At 45.2% G+C, this 22,500-nt stretch overlaps 1 protein-coding gene across 4 annotated transcripts in view; it reads left to right on the forward strand.

The window, feature by feature from the left end:
• Nucleotides 1-22,500, forward strand: part of tbc1d32 (TBC1 domain family, member 32) — a 64,067-nt gene that overhangs the window by 30,153 nt on the left and 11,414 nt on the right. For all 4 annotated transcript variants that reach the window (XM_042095986.1, XM_042095987.1, XM_042095989.1 and 1 more), the window contains exons 24-29: nt 11,027-11,149; nt 12,499-12,607; nt 13,487-13,580; nt 14,778-14,903; nt 17,857-17,940; nt 20,403-20,475. In XM_042095986.1, coding sequence (XP_041951920.1) covers nt 11,027-11,149; nt 12,499-12,607; nt 13,487-13,580; nt 14,778-14,903; nt 17,857-17,940; nt 20,403-20,475 — 609 coding nt within the window. The remainder of the gene's footprint in view (nt 1-11,026; nt 11,150-12,498; nt 12,608-13,486; nt 13,581-14,777; nt 14,904-17,856; nt 17,941-20,402; nt 20,476-22,500) is intronic.

Here is a 22,500-nt window from a genome sequence, read left to right on the forward strand (position 1 = left end):
TCTGTGTCTCCACAGCCCCCAAGCTGCAGTGTGAGCATAGCCTCTCCTCTCTGGGCAGCCAGGTCTGCCTGTGTCTGCCTTTTTCTATGGAGAGACTGTGCTCACTGAGTCTGTACATTGTCATGGTTTTCCTAAGTTTTGGGTCTTTTAGTGTACTCAGGTAAGTAGCTGTTGTGTATTCCCGTTTTAGGGCCAAATAACATTGTAATTTAGGTTGTGTTTTAGTGACTTCTTTCCAATAGGTGATGTAATTTTCCTTTTCATTGTTTGTAATTTGGTTGGGTCTAATTGTTCTTGCTACTGTAACATTGTCCTGGGCCTCAGTGACGTGGGATGGTGTGAGGTCACTGAGTCTCAGGACAAGTTGGCTAAGTGGGCTCCTTCCCATGTTTTGCTCTTGGCTTCTCAGAGCTAGATGGTGGAGTGAGTCGGGGTGGCTCATTTTAATGTGTTGCCAGAATTTAAGGGCTCTTTTTTGAATGTTGAATAATAGGGGGTATTGGCCTAATTCTGCCCTGCATGCGTTGTTCGGCGTCCTCCTCTCTCTCTCTCTCTCTCTCTCTCTCTCTCTCTCTCTCTCTCTCTGGCCCCTGTGTTATGAAGTGTATGAGGAATGTTCTCTGTCTCTCTCTGGTTTACCATCTCATTAGCCTCCTTTGTCTTGCTTATCCTCTTCCTCATCCACAGATCAATAGTGGACTGATTCATTTTCTGTCTCCTTTATTTCTCTCTCTCTCTCTCTCTCTCTCTCTCACCTTCCTTCCTTCCTCCCTCCTTCGCTTCTCCTTTCCCTCCCTCTTTCCTTTCTCTCTCTCTCCCCCTTTGAAAATCGACCTGCTTGATGCAATAATTCCTCTCCCTGTAAAATAAATAAATAAATAAATAAATAAAAGGCCTGAAGGGGCATCAGTAGGAGTGGGTACTAAAATAAGGAGCCTGGAGAGAAATCTCTCCAGACCCCAGATAAGACCCTGAGTAATTGTTTTTAAAGGGATGGGATTGCAATCCACTCCCAGCACCTCTCCTGTACCTCCATGCGGCCTGCTCTAGGCGCTGCGGTCACCGCTAGCTCGCCTCTGAGCTAATCATTATTAATGAAGACTGCATCAGCATCCTCCCGCTTTATTACTGCAGGTGTAATGTGGCAGCCCCACGTGCTAACCGCTGTGTAAACAGGCCGGGCAGTCTGTCTCTTCTGTAGGTTCATCAGCCTGGTGGTCAGTTTATACCTCTACAATGAGGGTGGTGGTGGAGTCAAAGGGGAGGGAAGAGGGCCTGGAAAAGCAAGGGTGTGTGTGTGTGTGTGTGTTTGTATGTGTATGTGTGTGGTGTGTGTGTGTGTGTGTGTGTGTGTGTGTGTGTGTGTGTGTGTGTGTTGTGCGTGCCTGTGTGTGTGTGTTTGTGTGTGTGTGTGTGTGTTGGGGTTGCTGTTTATAAAGTAATGCGGTGATTGGATGGAAAGGGGTCCAGTAAAAACCTCTGTGTGATTTGCAGAGGTTGTAAGGTACGCTTGAGCTCCTTAACTGGATCATGATGGTTCCATTGGGCTTTACAACAAAAGGGCTGTTATAGCTGTCTTGGGCTCTGGCTTTTTACAGCCTTCTGTCATCCTGGTCACTTCTGCGTCCTTGGTTTTGATGAATGTACACGCACACACACACGCACACTCACACGCACACTCACACACACACTCTTAGGTCTCTTAGTAAAGACATCTTATTGTCACCCCCCTGTAGAGTTAAGCAGGAAGGCCTCTGTCATGTGTTTAGTAGTGGTTTGAGTACATCTTGCCTGATGTGCTGAGATGCATAATGTTGCTGTAAGACAGTGAGTGGTGTAGCTATCTGTTAGGAAGGCGCAGATCTTAGGCTTGTCCTCTTTCTGTCTACTGCTGTACATGTCATCCTGTGTGCAGTTTCCCTTAACTCACACACACACACACACACATACACACACACACACACACTCACACACACACACACACGCACACACACACACACGCACACTCTCCTCTTGCATATTATTTGATGACGCCTTGTCCTTATGTGACACACACACTTGAGAGGTTTTACAGCACAGTGTGTATGTGTGTGTGCGTGTGCGTGTGCATGTGCGTGTGCGTTTGTGTGTACATGTGTGTACGTGTGTGTGTGTGTGTGTGTGTGTGTGTGTGTGTGTGTGTGTGTGTGTGTGTGTTTAAATAATCCACAGAGCAGAACTGACTTACCACCTAGCGCTATGACTACCCCTGTGATTGGACAGAATTCCCTCCTCCTTGTTCTGGGCCACTGCAGTAGAGACGGTGCTGACAGTAGGTTTGAGCTGCTGGGACAAGCTGGGCCCTAGTATTTCAATGGTGTTCTCTGCTCCTCTGTTAACTACAAATAAAAGGAAGCAAGTGCATCTAGCAGTCAAAATTCTTGTTTGTACCACAACAACCATATCAGTCCCCAGCAGTACAGTATTACATTAAAACACTAAATATCACTTCTGAATATCAGATTTCGTTCTCGTTCAAAGTCATTTCAAATTAATGAACTTATCTGCACACACAACCTTGATTTTATTTTCTTAAAAACATGGTTAGGTCAAGCAAACAGTGTTACTGCCCTCATCAAATGAACTCCCCCATATTTTAGTTTAATGAGTACCACCAGAGCAAAAGAGAGGGGGTGGAATAGCCACAATATTCAAAAACATGTTTTGGTGCAAACAGTCATCATTCAGTGACTCTAATTTGGATACCTATGTGCACTCATTAAAGGGCAAGTTCAGTCTATCGTCTTCATAGGGTCATTGGATGATAATGAGTGTATATATTTTGTTTGGGACCAAAATGACATCAATCGGTGCAGTTTTGAGTATTTGCATTTACTACTGAATAGCATATACCATCGCCTTTGGTGACAACTTTGCTGCATCAAAGTGCAAAGTGCTATTAACAAGGCTCAAATCATACACATCTATGCTTAGAGGTCTTATGTCAAAACATGATGTAGAAAAACTCATTCATGCATTTATCTCTAGCAGGGTTGATTACTGCAATGGGTGTTTCACAGGCCCTTCTAAAAAGACCATCCAGTTTCAGGTGATGCAGCAGCATTGCAGCAGTAGCAATGAAAGCTAAAAGAACTGAGCACATTATGCCAGTACTCCGTAAAAAACACTACTGCTTGTTTATAAATCACTATATGGAACGGGATCTAATTACCTATCAGACATATTTCAGCAGTACACCCCCTCCACACCTCTCAGGTCACAGGAGAAATATTTGTTGGTCAAACCCGCAGGCAGAACTAAACATGGTGAACCGGCTTTTAGCTGCTATTCAGTTCAGCTTTGGAACCAACTTCCAGATGACTTGCCTTGACTCCATCAGAACCATGAGGAGCTAGCTTCCAACTTATGTCCCTCTCTCTCTCTCTCTCTCTCTCTCTCTCGCTCTCTCTCTCTCTCATTCACGCTCTTCCTTCTTTTGTTTTCTCCCTCTCATTCCTCTAACACTCATCTCCTCTTCGTATGTATTGTACTCTTTGGTTGTGGAACCAGTGCTTAAGAATGCCCTGTTCATCCTCTTTCTCTTATACATTACACAAATCAATAGCACAGTGATTAATCCTCACTCTCATTCACCTCTTTTTCTCTCTCTCTCTCTCTCCCTCTCTCTCTCGCTCTCTCTGCCGGTCTCTCTGTGTCTCTAACACAGCTTAGCAGATGAGTCCCTGATTTACACATCTATCAATTCTCTGATGAAACCCAGACAGACAGACAGACAGGCAGACAGAATGACATAGAGGCACAGGAAGACATCCTAAGTGGACTGATATTTAAGCATTCCTCTGTAGATCTCTCTGCACCTGTTCCTTGTTACCCCCCCCCCCCCCCTTCTCATCATGCTTCCTCTCCTGATACTGCCGCATAACAATGAAGTGCAATGAGCGCTCAGCCATGGGTGATAAGAGAGGGGAGTATGGGGGTGGGGTGGGGGGGGGGGTGAGGATGATGGGGAAAGGAGGAGTCGGCTTTGTAAAGGTCGCGAGTCGAGAGCCCTTCATCGCTCACGCGTGTCTTTTCGCTGACGGCAGGTGCCCGTCAAATCCTGGGAGCGTCAGCAACAACGGCAACGGTGATCCATCAGCCGAGGTGGAGACGCGCGTGTGTGACACACACACACACACACACACACACACACACACACACACACAGTCACACAGTCACATAAACATACATACATACACACACACACACACACACACACACACACACACAGTCACATAAACATACATACACACACACACACACACACACACAGACACACACACACAGTCACATAAACACACACACACACACACACAGTCACATACATACATACATACATACACACACACACACACACACACACACACACAGTCACATACATACATACACACACACACACACACAGTCACATAAACATACATACACACACACACACACACACAGACACACACACACAGTCACATAAACACACACACACACACACACACAGTCACATACATACATACACACACACACACACATACATACATACACACACACACACACACACACACACACAGTCACATAAACAGACACACACACACACACACACACACACACACACAGACACACACACACACACACACACACAGTCACATAAACAGACACACACACACACACACACACACACACAGACACACACACACAGACACACACACAGTCACATAAACACACACACACACACACACAGTCACATACATACATACATACACACACACACACACACAGTCACATAAACATACATACATACACAGACACACACACACACACACACAGTCACATAAACACACACACACACACACACACAGTCACATAAACACACACACACACACACACACACACACACACAGTCACATACATACATACACACACACACACTGTTATGACCTAGGGGTAAGGCCACAACAAGAGGGAGTAGAGAGGTTGGATCTTTAACTAAAATATAGATTTATTAACCAAACTAACCAAATAAAAAAACAAACAGTGTGAGGTGGGTCAAAGTCAGTCATCAGTAATGCATGTTTGTTGTGTGTTTGCAATGTGTCTGAGTGCAGTGTTGTATGTCCAAAACCCAAAGTAAGAATGGCCCTCCTAAGGGGAGAGGAAGCGGTCCTCTTATCAGGACTCCAGTGTACAGGTGCAGCTCATCAGCTTGTTAAGTCCTAAGCACACCTGAAAACAAGTAGTCAATATGCAGAAGGCCTAACAGGCAGTCACACCCTCCCCCATAAAACAGAAACCATAGGTTTCTGAATTTCAAATCAAATCAGGCCCAAAACATCCAATATGGACAAAACATTAAATTACAATATGCAATTGTTAAAACTGTACACAAGTCTGCACCGCGCGTTCCAGCTGAACTCACCACTCCAGGTACCCATCCTGAGAAACACAAAAACAAAAAAGGAGATGGCAAGAAACAGGCAGACGATCACTAAGGGAAATACTAACCCCAGCAAAATGAATTGTGCCCTTGCTCAACAAATCAAAAAACAGACAGTTCAAATGTAGAGCAAAGCCAAGACAAAACTAACAAAATTATAAAAAGAAAGTAGGCAGGTGTTTACCACTTTAGCTGGCATATGAGGCAAAACTAACCCCGGAAGTTTTCCCACTAACTATGTTGCCCCAAAGCTAGCTAAACTTTCCTAGGGTCTTCATGAGGATTTGCGGCGGGTTGTTGTGCACCTTAAACCAGCGGGTTTGCAAAGCGACCTGCAATAGGCAACCCCACAAATTCCCACGGACGTGCTCCCGAGACAAATCATCCAAAGATGATCGACACGAACCGCATTGCCACAACACTACCCCCCCTGACGCAACCCAAAGGGGAAACGCCACTAAAGCCTAACAGGGAAAACAGAGCATTGCAAATTAAAGTGGCAAACAATGTTTTTAAGCAACGGCACAAGACAAAACCACAAAGGCTAGGACCAACATAAGCCAAAAGGCCCTTTACCTCCGATAAATTCAGCCAATAACTGAGCAAAACAAATCCAAATTTTCCAACCAACCTCCCCCCCCTTCAAAGAAGTGCAACGCACTCACCAAACACAGGAGATGAATCCTATTGCAGAGACAAATGTCGGCAAAACTTTGTTAATACGGTTCCAATGACCATAGACCAGCCTGTGGCAAGTCACGGAAAAACATATATCGCACATTCTCTTAACTCACAAACATTAACAAAGCCAACAAAATACAATTTCTTGCAAAAATAGTAATCAAACCAATGCAACCAAATCACAAACCTCACATTTTCAAAAATGGTACTCAAACCTTACTATGCGAGAACCTAAGACCCAAAACTCGCACTAGACTACGGCACTACACCGAACGACTAGGCGAGCAGCAGTTAAACCAAATCACACCTGCTGGCCTGCACCTAAGCAGACACCAATCAAGTGCTACGACTGCTAACCAAATTATTGCACCTACCGGCGCCAAAGGACAAACTGGGATTTCCGGCACTAGCCTACCTGATGCTCTGCACCTGAGCGGACACATCCAGGTGATCCCAACATACTATACTCCCACACAAAAAGGAACACATGCCAATTGTCAAACGAATGTGCTACATGCACCAAATGCCAGACTCTCTGGACTTCAAATTCACTCTACCCTCCTGCACCTGAGCAAGGCAAGGCAAGTGAGAACCAAAGACAATTGCACGTGAACCTAAAGGGAGCAAACACAGAATAATCAAATACAAAAACGAATGTGCGACTTAAATGTAAACTAACAGAAAAAAGGTTTGTTTAGACGAGCCCCCATGTTATGACCTAGGGGTAAGGCCACAACAAAAGAGGGAGTAGAGAGGTTGGATCTTTAACTAAAATATAGATTTATTAACCAAACTAACCAAATAAAAAAACAAACAGTGTGAGGTGGGTCAAAGTCAGTCATCAGTAATGCATGTTTGTTGTGTGTTTGCAATGTGTCTGAGTGCAGTGTTGTATGTCCAAAACCCAAAGTAAGAATGGCCCTCCTAAGGGGAGAGGAAGCGGTCCTCTTATCAGGACTCCAGTGTACAGGTGCAGCTCATCAGCTTGTTAAGTCCTAAGCACACCTGAAAACAAGTAGTCAATATGCAGAAGGCCTAACAGGCAGTCACAACACACACACACACACACACACACACAGTCACATAAACACACACACACACACACACACAGTCACATAAACATACATACATAAACACACACACACACACACACACACACACACACACACACACAGTCACACAAACACACACACACACACACACACACACACACACACACACACACACAGTCACGTAAACATACATACATACACACACATACACACAGAGACATTCATACTCCCCACATAAACAAACATGTGCAAACTTAATCAAGTTTCAAACCTAATCCTCGGAAGACTTTATTTTGTGAATTTATGAAGAGTTCTTTCTCTTTTTTCGTTTGATATACTGTTTTTGTGGTCATATAAGCATTGCTGTGTTACAGTATACATATAGGTTTCATTACAATGCAGCTCTCCCTCTTCTCTTTATGATGATATTTTTGGAATGGGGGGATGAGAAATTGAATACAAATGTACTGTAGGCCTATCCAGGGTTGTCAGTGGGTTATGGTGTGTTATGTGCTGCAGGGTAGTGCTTGTGTACAACAGTATGTTCTCTCAGATATTCCCTAGTATTTAGCTCAGCCTGCTAGTTGTAACAGATGGGCAGAGTTTGTGCTTCCAGTCACTTCTGTAGCACTTCTGTAGAAACAGAGCTAAACTCCATTAGACACAGACACACACACACACACACACACACACACACAAACACACACAAACACACACACATACACACACACACACACACACACACACACACACAAACACACACAAACACACACACATACACACACACACCACACACACACACACACACACACACACACACACAGGTGAGATATCAGAAAAGAAATGCTGGAGGTGAAGTCAGGTGTGGTCTGGGACAGATGGAATGGCATGCGTTAGCCAGGAGCCAGGCGTGTTTGTAGTTGTTGGTGTGTGTACAGTCGACGTGTGTGTGTGTAGTACTGTAGGTGTGTGCATGTGGGAAGGGGTTAACAGACATGGTTACTTGTGGTGAATGCATGTTTGAAGTGTGTGTGTGTGTGTGTGTGTGTGTGTGTGTGTGTGTGTGTGTGTGTGTTTAGTGTGGTAGAGGCAGTAGGCAGATGAAAGAGTCCACGTTGTGTCCCTCTGGGACTCTGAGGGGAGACTCACACCACCACAGTATGCTAAATGGATCCATTAGAAAGTTTTGTTGTGGAAAAGAAGCGCTTCCTGCACAGGAAGAAAAAACACTCATGTATAATTTATGGTCATCACCTAACAGCCTACTCCACAATGACTCACAAACACACTCTCTTTCTCTCTCTCTCACACACACACACACACACACACACACACACACACACACACACACACACACACACACACACACACACACACATCCATGCACACGCATGTCGCACACAAACACACACCAAATCAGTCATCAGTACCCTCTATGCTGTGCCACCTTCAAAATGCTGTGCAATTCCTAATGCATTGACAGTATAATGGTGGTAGAAATGTTTTCTTCAATTGACTCCTACATTCTCAAATTCTGAAATGCTTCGGTGGCTGCTTTGAATGTCATTACATTTAATCAGTGCAGCTCTTTACCTAATCCATTCATCTTTGGCTGTTGGACTGCATTTCATCGCCTCTCTCCTTGTAAGGGGCTGCCCGTGCCATTACTGGCTGTGTGTTGCGTCAGCATCAGCATCAGCTCAGTGTCTGGGTGTGCAGTGTGGGCCAGTGGCCACCTCTTGTGTCAGTGAAGGCACCACCGCCGTCTCCGTGACTGTCGTTTTGCAAACTGCCTCGGTCACAGGATGGGACTGCGGGCCACAGTTCAAGTGGATTAGCAATGCATCGTTTGTGCACAGGCCCGGCAAAGAGCATCCTCTTGTGCACCGCGAACATCTCTCTTCTCTTCTCTTCTCTCTCTTCTCTCTCTCTCTCTCTCTTTCTCTTTCTCTTTCTCTCTCTTTCTCTCTCTCTCTGTCTCTCTCTCTCTTTTACTCTCATTCGCTCATTCACTTGAGAAACGCATCATAGCTGTCACACAGTGCTAAAATATGATCTTACAATAGGCCCTTAAAGAGTAAGGTCTGCAAAGTCACTTGTTCCGGTGCAATTTGAGCAGCTCGCCTCAGCTCCTCTGAAAGCCCTTCTGCCTTCTGGTCGCCCTTGTGTCCTGTCATGATGTGTTTTCAATTGAGCTGGAGTGGTCCTCATGGCGCAGCTCCACGGTGGGGCTCTCTCTGCAGTGGTGATGTTCTCCAGCACCACTCAGATCTGAGCACATTGTCATCTCTAGAGCTCCTGTGTCATGTCAGAATGTATCGGTCTGTAGTGCGCAGCTCCACCCTGAGGTCTCCTGTGTGCCTCCACGACACAGGAAGCACCAGCATGATGTTCTTGTGCTGTGTCCTCCTAGACTTGCTACTCCACCGGAGATGCCTGAATCTGCTAAATGACGTGGGTTACTATTGGATCTCCTGTCTGTGTTTGTGTTGTCCTCCTGAAATGCTTGCCCATCCTTCATGTAACGGATGCCAGCTAGCTTAGCTCTGCTTGTGGAACGTTGGTAAACCTCACTCCCCGACGCCTCAAGAGTGCTGCTGGCATGCGAGCCAGTAGCCTGGGCTATTGGCTCAATTGTTAGCGCGCTCGCCTCCCGATCTTAGGTGCTGCTGTTCGCGGGTTCGAGTCCGGGCGTGTGCAGGGCTGAATCGTGCAGGTTCAACACAACGCAGGTTACATTCACTTGTGTTTATCATCTAAGAGGTTGCGGTTGGCAGTATAGAGGTATTGGCATACCTGACATGTCATAGTCAGCACTTTTTGATGACTTCCGAGTGTCTGCTGCAGGAAGTTAATTTATAGGAATCTGCTAGCTGAGTGCTCAATGATGGCCCTTTGAATTTGTTACAAACTGGTATTAATGATTGTAGTACTTTTGGTTAAAAGGTGTACTTCAAGGAAGATCAGTAAGTATATTTGTGTACTGAAACAGCTAAACAGAAGAAAAGTGGAAAATAACTTAATATTGAATTAACAGTTGCCATCAGTGATCAGAATTTTAAATAATGAAAATCATGTCTTATCATTTTTAATCATTTGCTATTCATGTATTGGAAATTCTTGAAATATAATCTAGCAAATCTAAGAAGTCCGCTGTGTCTGCAGAAAGATAATTAAATGTCAAAGTTGCACCAGATGGTTGTGTTGTTTGTTTGTTGCTCTGACTGCAGAGGCTGTTTTGTGAGCATCAACAAACAGTATGAGCCTGATGAGGAAATGGAAAAGTAATTTATAAAGCCAACCATGTGTCCAGTCAAAAATGACTGATTAAATTTCACAGTATGATTCAGGGCATTTGTGCATTTCCTTCTGCTTTGGTGTTAGAAATGTCATGGTCCATGAATGCCTCAAATGATGGTCTTAGTTGCTATTTCTTCTTTTTTCCTCAGAGTACAGCCTGTCAAGCTATTTTCATAAAGCAATTTTGGAAGCTTTTTGGCACTGGATGCTCTTGTCTAAGATTGTTGTTTGTTTTTCTGTTTGTGTGTGTGTTTGTGTGTGTGTTTGTGTGTATGTGTGTATGTATGTATGTGTGTGTGTGTGTGTGTGTGTGTGTGTGTGTGTGTGTGTGTGTGTGTGTGTGTGTGTGTGTGTGTGTGTGTGTGTATTTGTGTGTGTGTGTGCGTGTATTTGTGTGTGTGTGTGTGTGTGTGTGTGTGTGTGTGTGTGTGCGCGCGTGCGCGTGCGTGTATTTGTGTGTGTGTGTGTGTGTATTTGTGTGTGTGTGTGTGTGTGTGTGTGTATGTGTGTGTGTGTGTGTGTGTTGTTCCAGGCTGCTGAGCGTGATGTGCTGTAGCCTGGACACTCTGCTGCTGCTGGAGGCTCAGTACCGGCTGAGTGACATGCTGCTGCAGGGCCAGAGGGACAGCGTGATGGACCCTGCTACCGGCGACGGGTGAGTCAGCTCTATCTCTCTCCCTCTATCTCTCTATCCCTCTCTCTCTCTATCTCTCTCTCCCTCTCCCACTCCCTCTCTCTATCTCCCACTATCTGTCTCTCTTTCTCTCTCTCTCTCTCTGCCTCTCCCTCTCCCACCCCCTCTCTCTATCTCCATCTCCCTCTCTCTCTCTCTGCCTCTCCCTCTCTGACTGACTATCTGTTGGACCGTCTGCCAGGGACTGTCTGCCTGTCTTTCTGTTCTGTTCTGTCTCTAACATTGTTCTTCTGTTTTATCTTTCTGTCTGCTCTTCCTCTCTCTGTTCTCCCCTCTGCATCCTCTTCCTCTTTCCTTCTCACTCTCTCTCTCTCTCTCTCTCTCTTTCTTATTATCCCACTCTGTTTCCCCCCATTCTCTCTCCCCTCTCTCTCTCTCTCTCTCGCTCTCTCTCTCTCTCTCTCTCTCTCTCTCTCTCTCTCTCTCTCTCTTTCTTATTCTCCCACTCTGTTTCTCCAACCCCCCCCCTCACTCTCTCTCTCTCCTCTCTCTCTCTGCCTGTCTGTCTGTTTTGTTTCTCTGTTTTTCTCTCTCTGTCTGTTCTTCCTCTCTCTGTTCTCCCCTCTCCATCCTCTTCCTCATCCCTTCTCACCCTCTCTCTCATTTGCATGTCTTCACTCAGAGTGACTCCTTGGCAGCTCTCAGTGATATGCTATCAGGTAGAGGGAGATATAGGGCAAGAAAGGTTCTAGAGAATGCCAAGTTAAAAGCCTTGCCTCTCCAAATGCTACACACGGCTAATTATTATAGTGTTTGTTTGTGTGTGTGTGTGTGTGTGTGTGTGTGTGAGAGAGAGAGAGAGAGAGAGAGAGAGAGAATGCCAAGTTAAAAGCATTGCCTCTCCAAATGTTACACACTGATTATCAGGTACGGTGGTGTCTGCCGTGACAAGAAATGAATCCTCATGTGCAATTAAGTACAGTAAAGCTAGTACAGCTAAATAGCCTGCTGGTGGGGGCATGGATTCAGGCCAGAATAGAGTGTCTTAGCCACCGAAGAGCCGGGCAGTGAAAACAAAGAAATAGAAGTGTGTGTGTGGGTGTATATGGATGCATACGATACACACACACACACAATCGTTGTCAACTCTTTCCATTTGTGCATAGTTTTGGAATGTGTAACACAATCAAGTGTCTTTAAGATCATTTCTAAATATGGACAGCAGTGTGTTAAAGTGATACAGTTCCCAAAGTGTTTAACCACGTTACATGTTTAAGTGTTAGTACTGTAGTGCTGTACCATGTGTGTGTGTGTATCTGGGCTCTGGGCTCTGTCTGAGGCCTGGAGCTGTGTGCTGTTTGTCCCCTCAGGGAGTTCATCATTGACGGGCTGTCTGTGGAGCGCAACCACGTCCTAGTGCGCATGAGTGTGATTGGTGGACCCTCAGAGCGCAGATTACCACCCCGGGCCCTTATGAAGGTGTGTGTGTGAGAGTGTGTGTGTGTGTGTGCGTGTGTGTGTTGTGTGTGTGTGTGTGTTGTATTTACTGGTCACTCCCTCCAGTGAAACATCAACACAGGTTTGTGTGTGTGTGTGTGTGTCCGTGTCCGTGTTTATCGTGTACATTTGTGCGTCCCCTGGAGTGCCAAGGCAGCTCTGTGACACACCCCACTGGTAGCTGATCAGTAGCAGCACGCTCTCCTGCCGCTTAACATGGTGTCTGATTAGACCTTGTGTCTGGCAGAAAGGCCGACCCTCCCTGAAGACAAGAGGCCTCCATTCACCCTCCATTCACAACTTATGCTGTTGACAGCTGGCAGCTCTAGTCCCCCCTTCACAGCCTCTGTTCCAATGCATCTTCATCAAGGCAGACAGACAGGCAGACAGGCAGACAGACAGACACAGACAGACAGACAGACAGGCAGACACTCGGATTACACACAGACAGACAGAATATCTACCCACCTAGCCACCTACCTACTGATCCCACTGTATGTACCACCCTACCTACTGAAACCTAGCTCTGATTTTTGGCATCATGCCACAGCTGTGGTTGTTCAAATGATCATGAACAGTTTTGTCATCAGAATAAACAAATCTGTTTCCTTCGTTCATATCCCACCGTTAGTTCACTGCTATTACACCTTTTTTGAAGTTTGCACCGCTCAGTACATGCACAAAATACATCCACCAACTCCACCATCATATCTTTGCGTGTGTGTATATGCGTACGTGCGTGCGTGCGTGTTTGTGGGTGGGGGGGAAGTCCATAAAATGTCTTATCTCTGTATGGAATGTGTTGACATTTAGATGTTTGTCCAGCTGCATGCGAGGGACTCAGTGGTGTTCTTGTTGCAGGGGAGTGATCCGTACCCCTGGCCCATGTTTTGCTCCTATCCGGTGCCCAGGCACTACATCCTCGATGGGCCAAAGACCCCCAGGGGCAGGCAGGGTAAGGAAGGAACTTAAATTATACAACAATCAACTGCAGAAATATTTAAACTTATCGACTTAGTTCCGTAATGAGAGTGCTAAGTTATAGCAGACTGAACGATGAAGGGACTGAATTGACTTGTGAACACAGTCAGAGGAGCCCCCAAATGTAAAAAAGTGAAAAATCATGCTTGTATCTGAAACGTATGAATGAAACTTGTTAAAACAGACCGATGTTTGGAAGCATCTGTAGAGGCTTGAACACACCTGTCATTAACATCCTATGATTGATTCAATGTTGTTTGACCAAGGTTGTTCTAATTAACAGTTTGCAGAACTGGCATAATAGCTTTGTTCAGCCGATCCGTTTGGCTTCGCTCCCATTCTAGCCGAGTTTAATATGATGACAGACAGAGAACTACAGTTAGCAGTGTGTTGAACACTGCCAATGGCTGCACTGACAGCATCATTGTTAAACGACAAACGTATTTAAAGTGTAAAGATATTTAGAGTCTAAATTGTATTTTCTTTGGCATTGAGAAAACAACTGCATTAAACATCTTCATCTACAAGAAACATGTGTTCCGAAAAGATATGGCAAGAGTTTGATGTACAGTACCACTTCAAGTTCAATTTCACTGTTGGTTATGCCCCCTGGAAATGGAATTGGGGCAGAAATGAATGAAAGACCCCCAGACCAATTGATAATCTCAGTTGAGATGTGAGAATCGGTCTGGGGTCAGCCATGCTAGTGGTGTTAGGCTGAAAATGGAAACCAAATCCATACAGAGACTTTGTTCATCTATTCCACTGAATTTCATACTGGAATCCAAAACTGAATGTTGAGAGACGAGAACTGCCTTGACCTTTCAGCCTAAAGTATCCCTTGGACTAGAATTTAAAATGATTACATTTACAAGTTGTCCTGAATTTACAGAATCTGGATTAAAGTGTTCTTTCTTATGAGTGTTTTAATGCCTGATATGATACAACACTGCACCGACAAGGCAGATTGATTCAATCAACAGTATTTACTTATCCATTGGCTTTGTCTGTGTACATCAGGAAACCAACATATGCTAGTCTTTTTTTAACACTTTTAATCTATGTTGGTAATCTAGTCTCACTGTGTATGCATGGCGTTTGACAACTTAGATCTCAATAAAAACACAAATAGTTGCGGGAGGTGTAAGTGCATATCTGTCTGTATGTGCAGAGTCTGAGCTGAGTGCATTCTTGGCCTCCTCGGAGGATGCACAGCTGGACGACAGCTGGATGGACAGCTGTAGGAGGCTCTACTGCAAAGTGATGACCACCAAGGCCAGTTTCATCACTGGAAATGGTAGGACTTTGTCTGTCTCTCTGCTGTGGAAAATAACATATGGAACATTGTTTAGTTTTTTTTTTTTTTTTTTTTGGAGTGTTTGTTTTGATTTATGTCAGATTTGTTGATTTAGACTAAACCCTGCACTGAGTGTGGGACATTTCCTTGGGTGAAACCTGCTGTCAGAACTAAACATGGTGAAGCAGCTGCTATGTGGTTTCAGCTTTGCAACCAAAATCAAAAATGCCCCAGCTGTCTAGATACAGTAATAGCAAACTGTTCTTAGATGCTTTCTGCAAAACTTCAAATGCACGTCATGTTAATCAAATGCACACTGGATTTTTATGTCTATTGTATGTACTTTTAAGCTATTTTCAAACTATTGCCCTTTTATACTTGTTTGTACTGTTATTCAGTATTCTTAGCTTTTGTTTATTTGAAGCGCATTGAATTAAGCTTGTGTAAGAAACGCACCATATAAGTGGTCTTGCCTTGCTTCAGTGGAGGTAGGACTAAATAGGCCCACCTGCATGTGTGGTAGGACTAAATACCCCCACCTGCATGTGTGGTAGGACTAAATAGGCCCACCTGCATGTGTGGTAGGACTAAATACCCCCACCTGCATGTGTGGTAGGACTAAATAGGCCCTCCTGCATGTGTGGTAGGACTAAAAGCCCCACCTGCATGTGTGGTAGGACTAAATAGGCCCACCTGCATGTGTGGTAGGACTAAAAGACCCACCTGCATGTGTGGTAGGATTAAATAGGCCCTCCTGCATGTGTGGTAGGACTAAAAGCCCCACCTGCATGTGTGGTAGGACTAAATAGGCCCACCTGCATGTGTGGTAGGACTAAAAGACCCACCTGCATGTGTGGTAGGACTAAATAGGCCCACCCGCATGTGTGGTAGGACTAAAAGCCCCACCTGCATGTGTGGTAGGACTAAATAGGCCCACCTGCATGTGTGGTAGGACTAAATAGGCCCACCTGCATGTGTGGTAGGACTAAAAGCCCCACCTGCATGTGTGGTAGGATTAAATAGGCCCTCCTGCATGTGTGGTAGGACTAAGTAGGTGTTACGTGTAGCTCTGCTCCCTTCTCTATTTACATATTACTGTCAACAGTTGAATTAACCCTTAAAGGTGTAGGTTTTTGAACGTTCTAAGTTCCGCAACAATTGAAGGTTCTAAAATTCTATGTTGAATTCAATGAACCCAGATATTCTTTAGAACGTTCATTTCTCAACATTCCCGTCACACCGGTGTTACGGTACTCCTTTAAGGGTTAATGAAAGAGAGACTTGGGCAATGAGACAAAAACACATGCTTATCTCCACTGTAGCTGCAAACTTGGATGGCGTACAAGAACAACACCCTTTTCTGCGCAGCCACTTTGACATTTCCGAGTCCATTAAGTGTGTGTCAGATTCATGGCTAATGTGCTTTCTGCTCTCTGTCTGAACTCCCTGGGATCAAATGACCCAATCCATTTTTCAGCAGATGAACTGATAGGCCCCATACAGGGCGTGTCGCTTGGCTCCAACAATAGAGGGAGTCAGGGGGGTCTCTCTGTATGGCCGTCAGCTGCCTGTTCACACCAGGGGAAGAGGGCACATTTCCACCTGCTAGAGCTTCGCACAGACACACGCTTTTCATCACTGATATTTACAATGTGCCCTTAACATCGACAAGAATATATTTTACTGAAAAGAATACATTTTATCTCCCTTATCTTAAATTGACATCATTCTTCGACTCGTTGGAAGGAGACATCTTTAAATGCCGTGTCTCAATGCTGGCAGTAGCGTTTGATCACTCGCAAGATTTCAAAAGGTTAAATCAGAAATGGAGCTGTTGGCACAGATCTATCAAAAGATGTAAGTTTCAAGAAAGTCCACTTATTTATACAGTCTTACACAGTATGCTCCCACTTTGCCTGCAGCTAATTTTGGTGCCTGAAGAACCACATCTCTGACGCCAGCTTGCACACCCATACACACAGACACACACGCACACACACACATCTCTGCAAATGACGTTAGGTTTTCATCAGCAACGCTCATCATCAAATACTGAAATTCCTTTTAGAGACACCCATCCGTTGGGGTCACAAGTCTTTGCCTCTCTCTCTCTCTCTCTCTGTGTGACTGAGCCCATGTCTGTTAGAGATTACTCTTTCTCTTCCATAGCCATAGCTAATTAGCTGCTATTCACTTACACTGATGAAGCCATGAGGTATTAGCGTAGCTCATACCCATCCACTCTCTGATGTGATGTGTTTAATTCATCCAAACCCGTCAGTTAACTGTATGGCTTGTCAAAGGGGCTTTATGTTGCTCAGGGAGCGAGAGATTTCCACATTTTTCTTTTTTTAATTTTTCTTTCCCTTCATTTATTTTTTTCTTCAGATCTTATGTTGTAAATGCATCAAAGAGGGAAGCTGATGAAACATTGTGGCTGTCCAATCAGGGGCTCAGTCTCTACACAGAGTTGCTATTCTGTATGTGTGAATGGTATGGCTGATTACCTCTAATCTGGTGATGGCTTAGGTCTCTCAGGTCTCTCTCTCTCTCTCTCTCTCTCTCTCTCTCTCTCTCTTTCTCTCTCTCTCTCTCTCTCTCTATTTTCCCCTTTCTCTTTGTGTGCTTGGGTACTGTAGGTATGTGTGTCTGTGTGTAAGTATTCACTCATTTAGTGGTTTGTGTGTTGTATTTGTACTCCAAAATGTAAGAAAGCTAGAGTGTTATCTCAGTTTGTCTGCATGCATATTCATTTCTCTGCAAAAAGCCTAACAAAAGATTATGGTGACTGAGTCATGTTGCTGTGTGTGTGTGTGTGTGTGTGTGTGTGTGTGTGTGTGTGTGTGTATGTGTGTGAGCGAGACAGAGAGAGAGAGAGACAGAGAGAGTGAGAGAGAGAGAGAGAGAGAGAGGTATTCACTTAACCCTTTCCTCTTGTGTTTTCCATCCTCAGTTCTGTACGACCTGCTGGAGAAAGCTGTGCTGTATCTCTCCTCCTCCCCAGCCGAATGCCTCTTCCCCACCATCGAGCCCAGTGGTCAGTATGAAACCAGAACCCTCTATCTGACCTAACGACCTCACCCACGCTGACCTGACCTGTCCTGTTCCAGTCATGAGCACTCCTCGCAATAGTTCAGATGGCTGCCATTTTAGTTGAGGTGTACCACTCCCTTAAAAAAGGCTGTGGAATCTGCACTGTCATCAGCAGGGAAACCAAGACTCTGCAGGTCTTCTAGACATGGAACAGTGTTGGCTAAATCCATTCCCTGTGCATTAACCTCCCTAACAGTGTTCAGTGGGCTCCACTAATCTGACTCATCAGTTTCAGTTGTACTGAAAGCAAAGCAGCAGCAGTGCATCTGGGTTTTGTGTTGAGGGAACATAGATCATGTTCATTTGTTCATGTGTTGTTATGGTAGTGTGGTGCAGGCATAACTCATTGGCCTGGGTCCATATTAGAAACGGCATCATTGACCCAGACATGCTGTGGCCATGCTGTTCCCAAATTTGGACTTATGCACAACACATGCACACAACACATTGTGGTCTTTTAGTTTTCCATCACAGATATTTAATGAAGAATTTGTTTCATCCTCAACGGTTGTTTAATCACCACAATACACATTCTTTTTTGTAGCACGGACAAGTTAGCTGTTGTGTCTTAACTTTCCAGGAGGCCCGAACCTGATGTGGTTGGCACCATTCGCTGTTAGCATGTTTTTCTCAGCAGCGATCAACAAACACTTCCATTTTTAGCTTCATTTCTAAATTCTATTAATCATCCCTGTGGACTTCAGTCAATTCTCCTGTCATCTGTACTCTTTAATCTATACTTACACACCTTCAAACATGTTGCGCGCACACACACATAGACACACACACACACACACACACAATGTACACTCCAGCTTTGATCACGCTTAGTTGGGCTAAGAGTCCTGTGAGGTGATATCAAACACTCTATGGGCTCTCAGATAATTTCCTAAAAAACCTAGCCTTGCACGAGCAGCACAAAGCCGTTGCCTTTATTTCTCTCACGTCCAGTATTGTGTTTACTCTCTCGGCATACCCCCATGGAGATGAAAGAGAGCTGGGTAGCTGTGAGCGGGCTGAGCTAAGCAGCTTTGGAGCAGCGTGATGGACGGGCTAGCCAGGGGGAGAGGCTGCGGTCCAGGAGCGGGGGTTTGGGCTCTGCTTGTGCCTGGATCAATAATGTATGATCCATAAATACACAGATACGCACGCACACGTTTTACCTGAGTTCACCTTGGCCTCCACACAGCTGGACTATGATACTACTGGCTGTTTGCTGGCTGTGTCTCCTGGAGGTGTGTGTGTGTGTGTGTGTGTGTGTGTGTGTCCTGCCTGCCTGCCTCTGTCCCTGAAGCTGTGTATTCATTTCTCTCTGAGCTGACCCACCGGGGACCCGCAGTCACGGCTGGATCAACTCTCTATCTCTCTCTCACTTTCTCCATCTGTTCTCCCCATCACTTTAGCTCTCCCTCTCTTTTTACTGGACCTCCCTCTCTCTCTCTATTTCTCTTTCTCTCCCTCTCCTTCTCTCCCCTCTCTATCTATCTCTCTCTCTTTCTCTCCCCCTCCTTCTCTCCCCTCTCTATCTATCTATCTATCTATCTATCTATCTATCTATCTATCTATCTATCTATCTCTTTCTCCCTCTCTCTTCTCACCTATCTTTTGGTCTCTCTCTCTCTCTCTCTCCCTCTCCCTCTCTCTCTCTCCCTCTCCCTCTCCCTATTGATGGAAATTAACCTCAGGTTCTAAGTGATTCCTTTTTCTGTACCTGGCGATTTGTCAAGTCTGTAACACCCGTCTGCCACTGCCTCCCTCACCACACACACACACACACACACACACACACACACACACACACACACCCTTGTCAGAGGATGATAGTGAGCCACAGGGAGGTGAAGGAGGCGTGTATAAGAAACAGAACCCATTTGTCTAAATTACATTATAATTGCCATCATGACATTATTCCAATATGAATGTGGTCAGAGTTGGCAGTGTAATAACCCTCTCACATGGAGACGCCCTCTCTCTCTCTCTGTCACACAGACACAGACACACACACAGACACACAGACACACACACACACACACACACACACTTGTGTACACCTTACCAGTTGATCAAGGGCGTTTTCTCCATTAAGGCTCGTGGTGGCAACCTGATGGGCACAGATGGCACGTCTGGTCTCCATCAGGGCCTCATGTTCAGCAGGCAGCACTGGCAGCCTGGGAGCCTCACAGAGAATTCAGCAACAACTGCAGGATCACACTGACAGGCAGCCAGACAGACAGACAGACAGACAGACAGGCATGCAGCCAGACAGGCAGACAGACAGGCAGGCAGACAGTCAGTTAGCATGTGGGAAAAGCATTAGGTCATTAACACCTCTCCTTCCTCTGTCTCACCCCCTCCTCTACCTCTACCACCTCCACTACCTTTTCTCTTTCTCCACCTCTCCTGCAGGTCTGGAGGGCACCACTGGGGGGAGCTGTGGCCTATCTCCCATGGAGCAGCTGGGGATGAGAGTCGCCCTCGGGTACTGTGTCTTCTCTGTTTATTCTAAAGCCTTATTCAGACTGCAGGCGACTAGCATCAAGAGGTCATGTAATGTTAATGTCTTTTAGCATGGCAAGCAAAATAACCACTGGTAATGCAAAACCTTGCACAGATTATTTAAACTTGAATCGACAAGCAACGAGCTATGAGCAAATCGCCATATATTGGAGCTTTACTTTAGCCTAGAAATCTAGACGCGCCCCTAGCGGCCAATTACATTTGCTGCCAAGGCTAGTCTGGCAACTCTCCGTTGGCTTGTGAGCTCCAGAAATCGAAACTTAATCAGGCCAATGAAATCGTGTATAGAGTCGTTAGGTGAGCTTAACATAATGATTGATGGCAGAGTTGCAACGGTTTGGCTTGAATTCCCTGCTACTTGAAAACAAATAAGATGGATGTTGCTGCTGGCGAACAGTGTGACACGAGTTAAGCTTTTATTAAGTTTATTAAATTATGTTTGAACTAGCCAACTAGCTCCGCTGGTGGGAAACGCATGGGACTCATAGCGCTGCCGCTGTCCTATTGCGTGCAGAGGGAATTTGAAAGACAACTGATTATCCCGCCCCTCGGACTGAGCACTGCGAACGGTGAGTGCCCAGACCCTACATTTTAATGTGGGTCTGGCTCGTCAGGCTAGCTTTACTTGTGCACTGTTACAAACTGAACTGAACTGCTGACTGGAGACAAAGACAAAAATGAGCAGGCACCAACACAGGCTTGGGTGAAATTAGCAGACTCGTTTATTGGTAACAGGTGAGGCTTAAGTAGAAGTCACATGACCTGGCCTCAATTAAGGTTGTCAATTTGAGAGCACACAGATAGTTAAGGCCCTCAACGAGCATCAATCAACATGCACAGACACTCAGAGATGCTCACTGACACTCAGAGATGTTCACAGGCGCTCACACAGCCTTACTGACACTCACAGATCTTCACTAATACTCACACACCCTCACGGACACTTACAGATCCTCACTGACACTCACAGATCCTCACTGACACTCACACACCCTCACTAATACTCACACACCCTCACTAACACTCACACACCATCCCTAACACTCACAGATCCTCACTGGCACTCACAGATCCGCACTAACACTCACAGATCTTCACGGATACTCATAGATGTTCACTGATGCTTACAGATGCTTAGAGACACAGATGCTCAGATTCCTCTGTTGTTGCTACTGCCAGAGCCTGTTCCACACAATACAAATAAGCTGTACCTGCCTCAAGCAAGATGTTCATTCAATTCTGTGTGAGCCTTTTACGGAGAGGGACTTCTTAATGCAACAGCAAAGGGGTGGTTTACCTGCGAGGTTGTTTGGGAGGGAGTCTTGTGGTGTGAGCAGTGTGTCATTCACGCTGTATGTGCCTCAAGCAAGACATTTCAATTCCTTATGTAGTCTTGTTTATAATTTGATTTGATAACACAAGAGCCAGATGGTGTACCAGCAATATTGTTTTTGTGAGAGCTGGTAGCCAATGGCATATTGTTTACTTCTCTGGTTCCCAAGCGATGTTGTCAACAGTGACCTCATCTTGCTGAGCACTGTTTTTCGAATGCTTAACTTTGTAACTAGCTCACACCATACAGAGTAGACACTGACTGACATGAACAAAATATATTTGGGTTTGTTGCCTTCGTAAACACAAAGTCTTGTCCACATAGTCAGTTGTGTGGCATGCTCACAGCAAACATTTCAAAAATAAAAGTTGTTTTTTCACACTCTAGGATTCTGTTAGATCCTCGGAATCAATCAACACTCAAAGGTTTTTATGCACTAACAAAAATGTTAAGTCAAAAGGTCTTGGAGTCCATTTCTACAAAATAGCAAGATAAAACTTTAAGTGTGTGGACCTTTTTGCACAGGAACCTCCTAGTGTTAATTGACACCCAGGAATCCCCATTAGCCAACCACCGAGCCTTGAGATTTGAAAGAAATGCTCTTCGTGTCAACTTCCTCCCAGCAGTAGCCCCCCCTCTCTCTCTCTCCGATAA

Source organism: Alosa sapidissima, chromosome 6, assembly GCF_018492685.1.
Source record: "Alosa sapidissima isolate fAloSap1 chromosome 6, fAloSap1.pri, whole genome shotgun sequence".
Lineage (NCBI taxonomy): Eukaryota > Metazoa > Chordata > Actinopteri > Clupeiformes > Clupeidae > Alosa > Alosa sapidissima.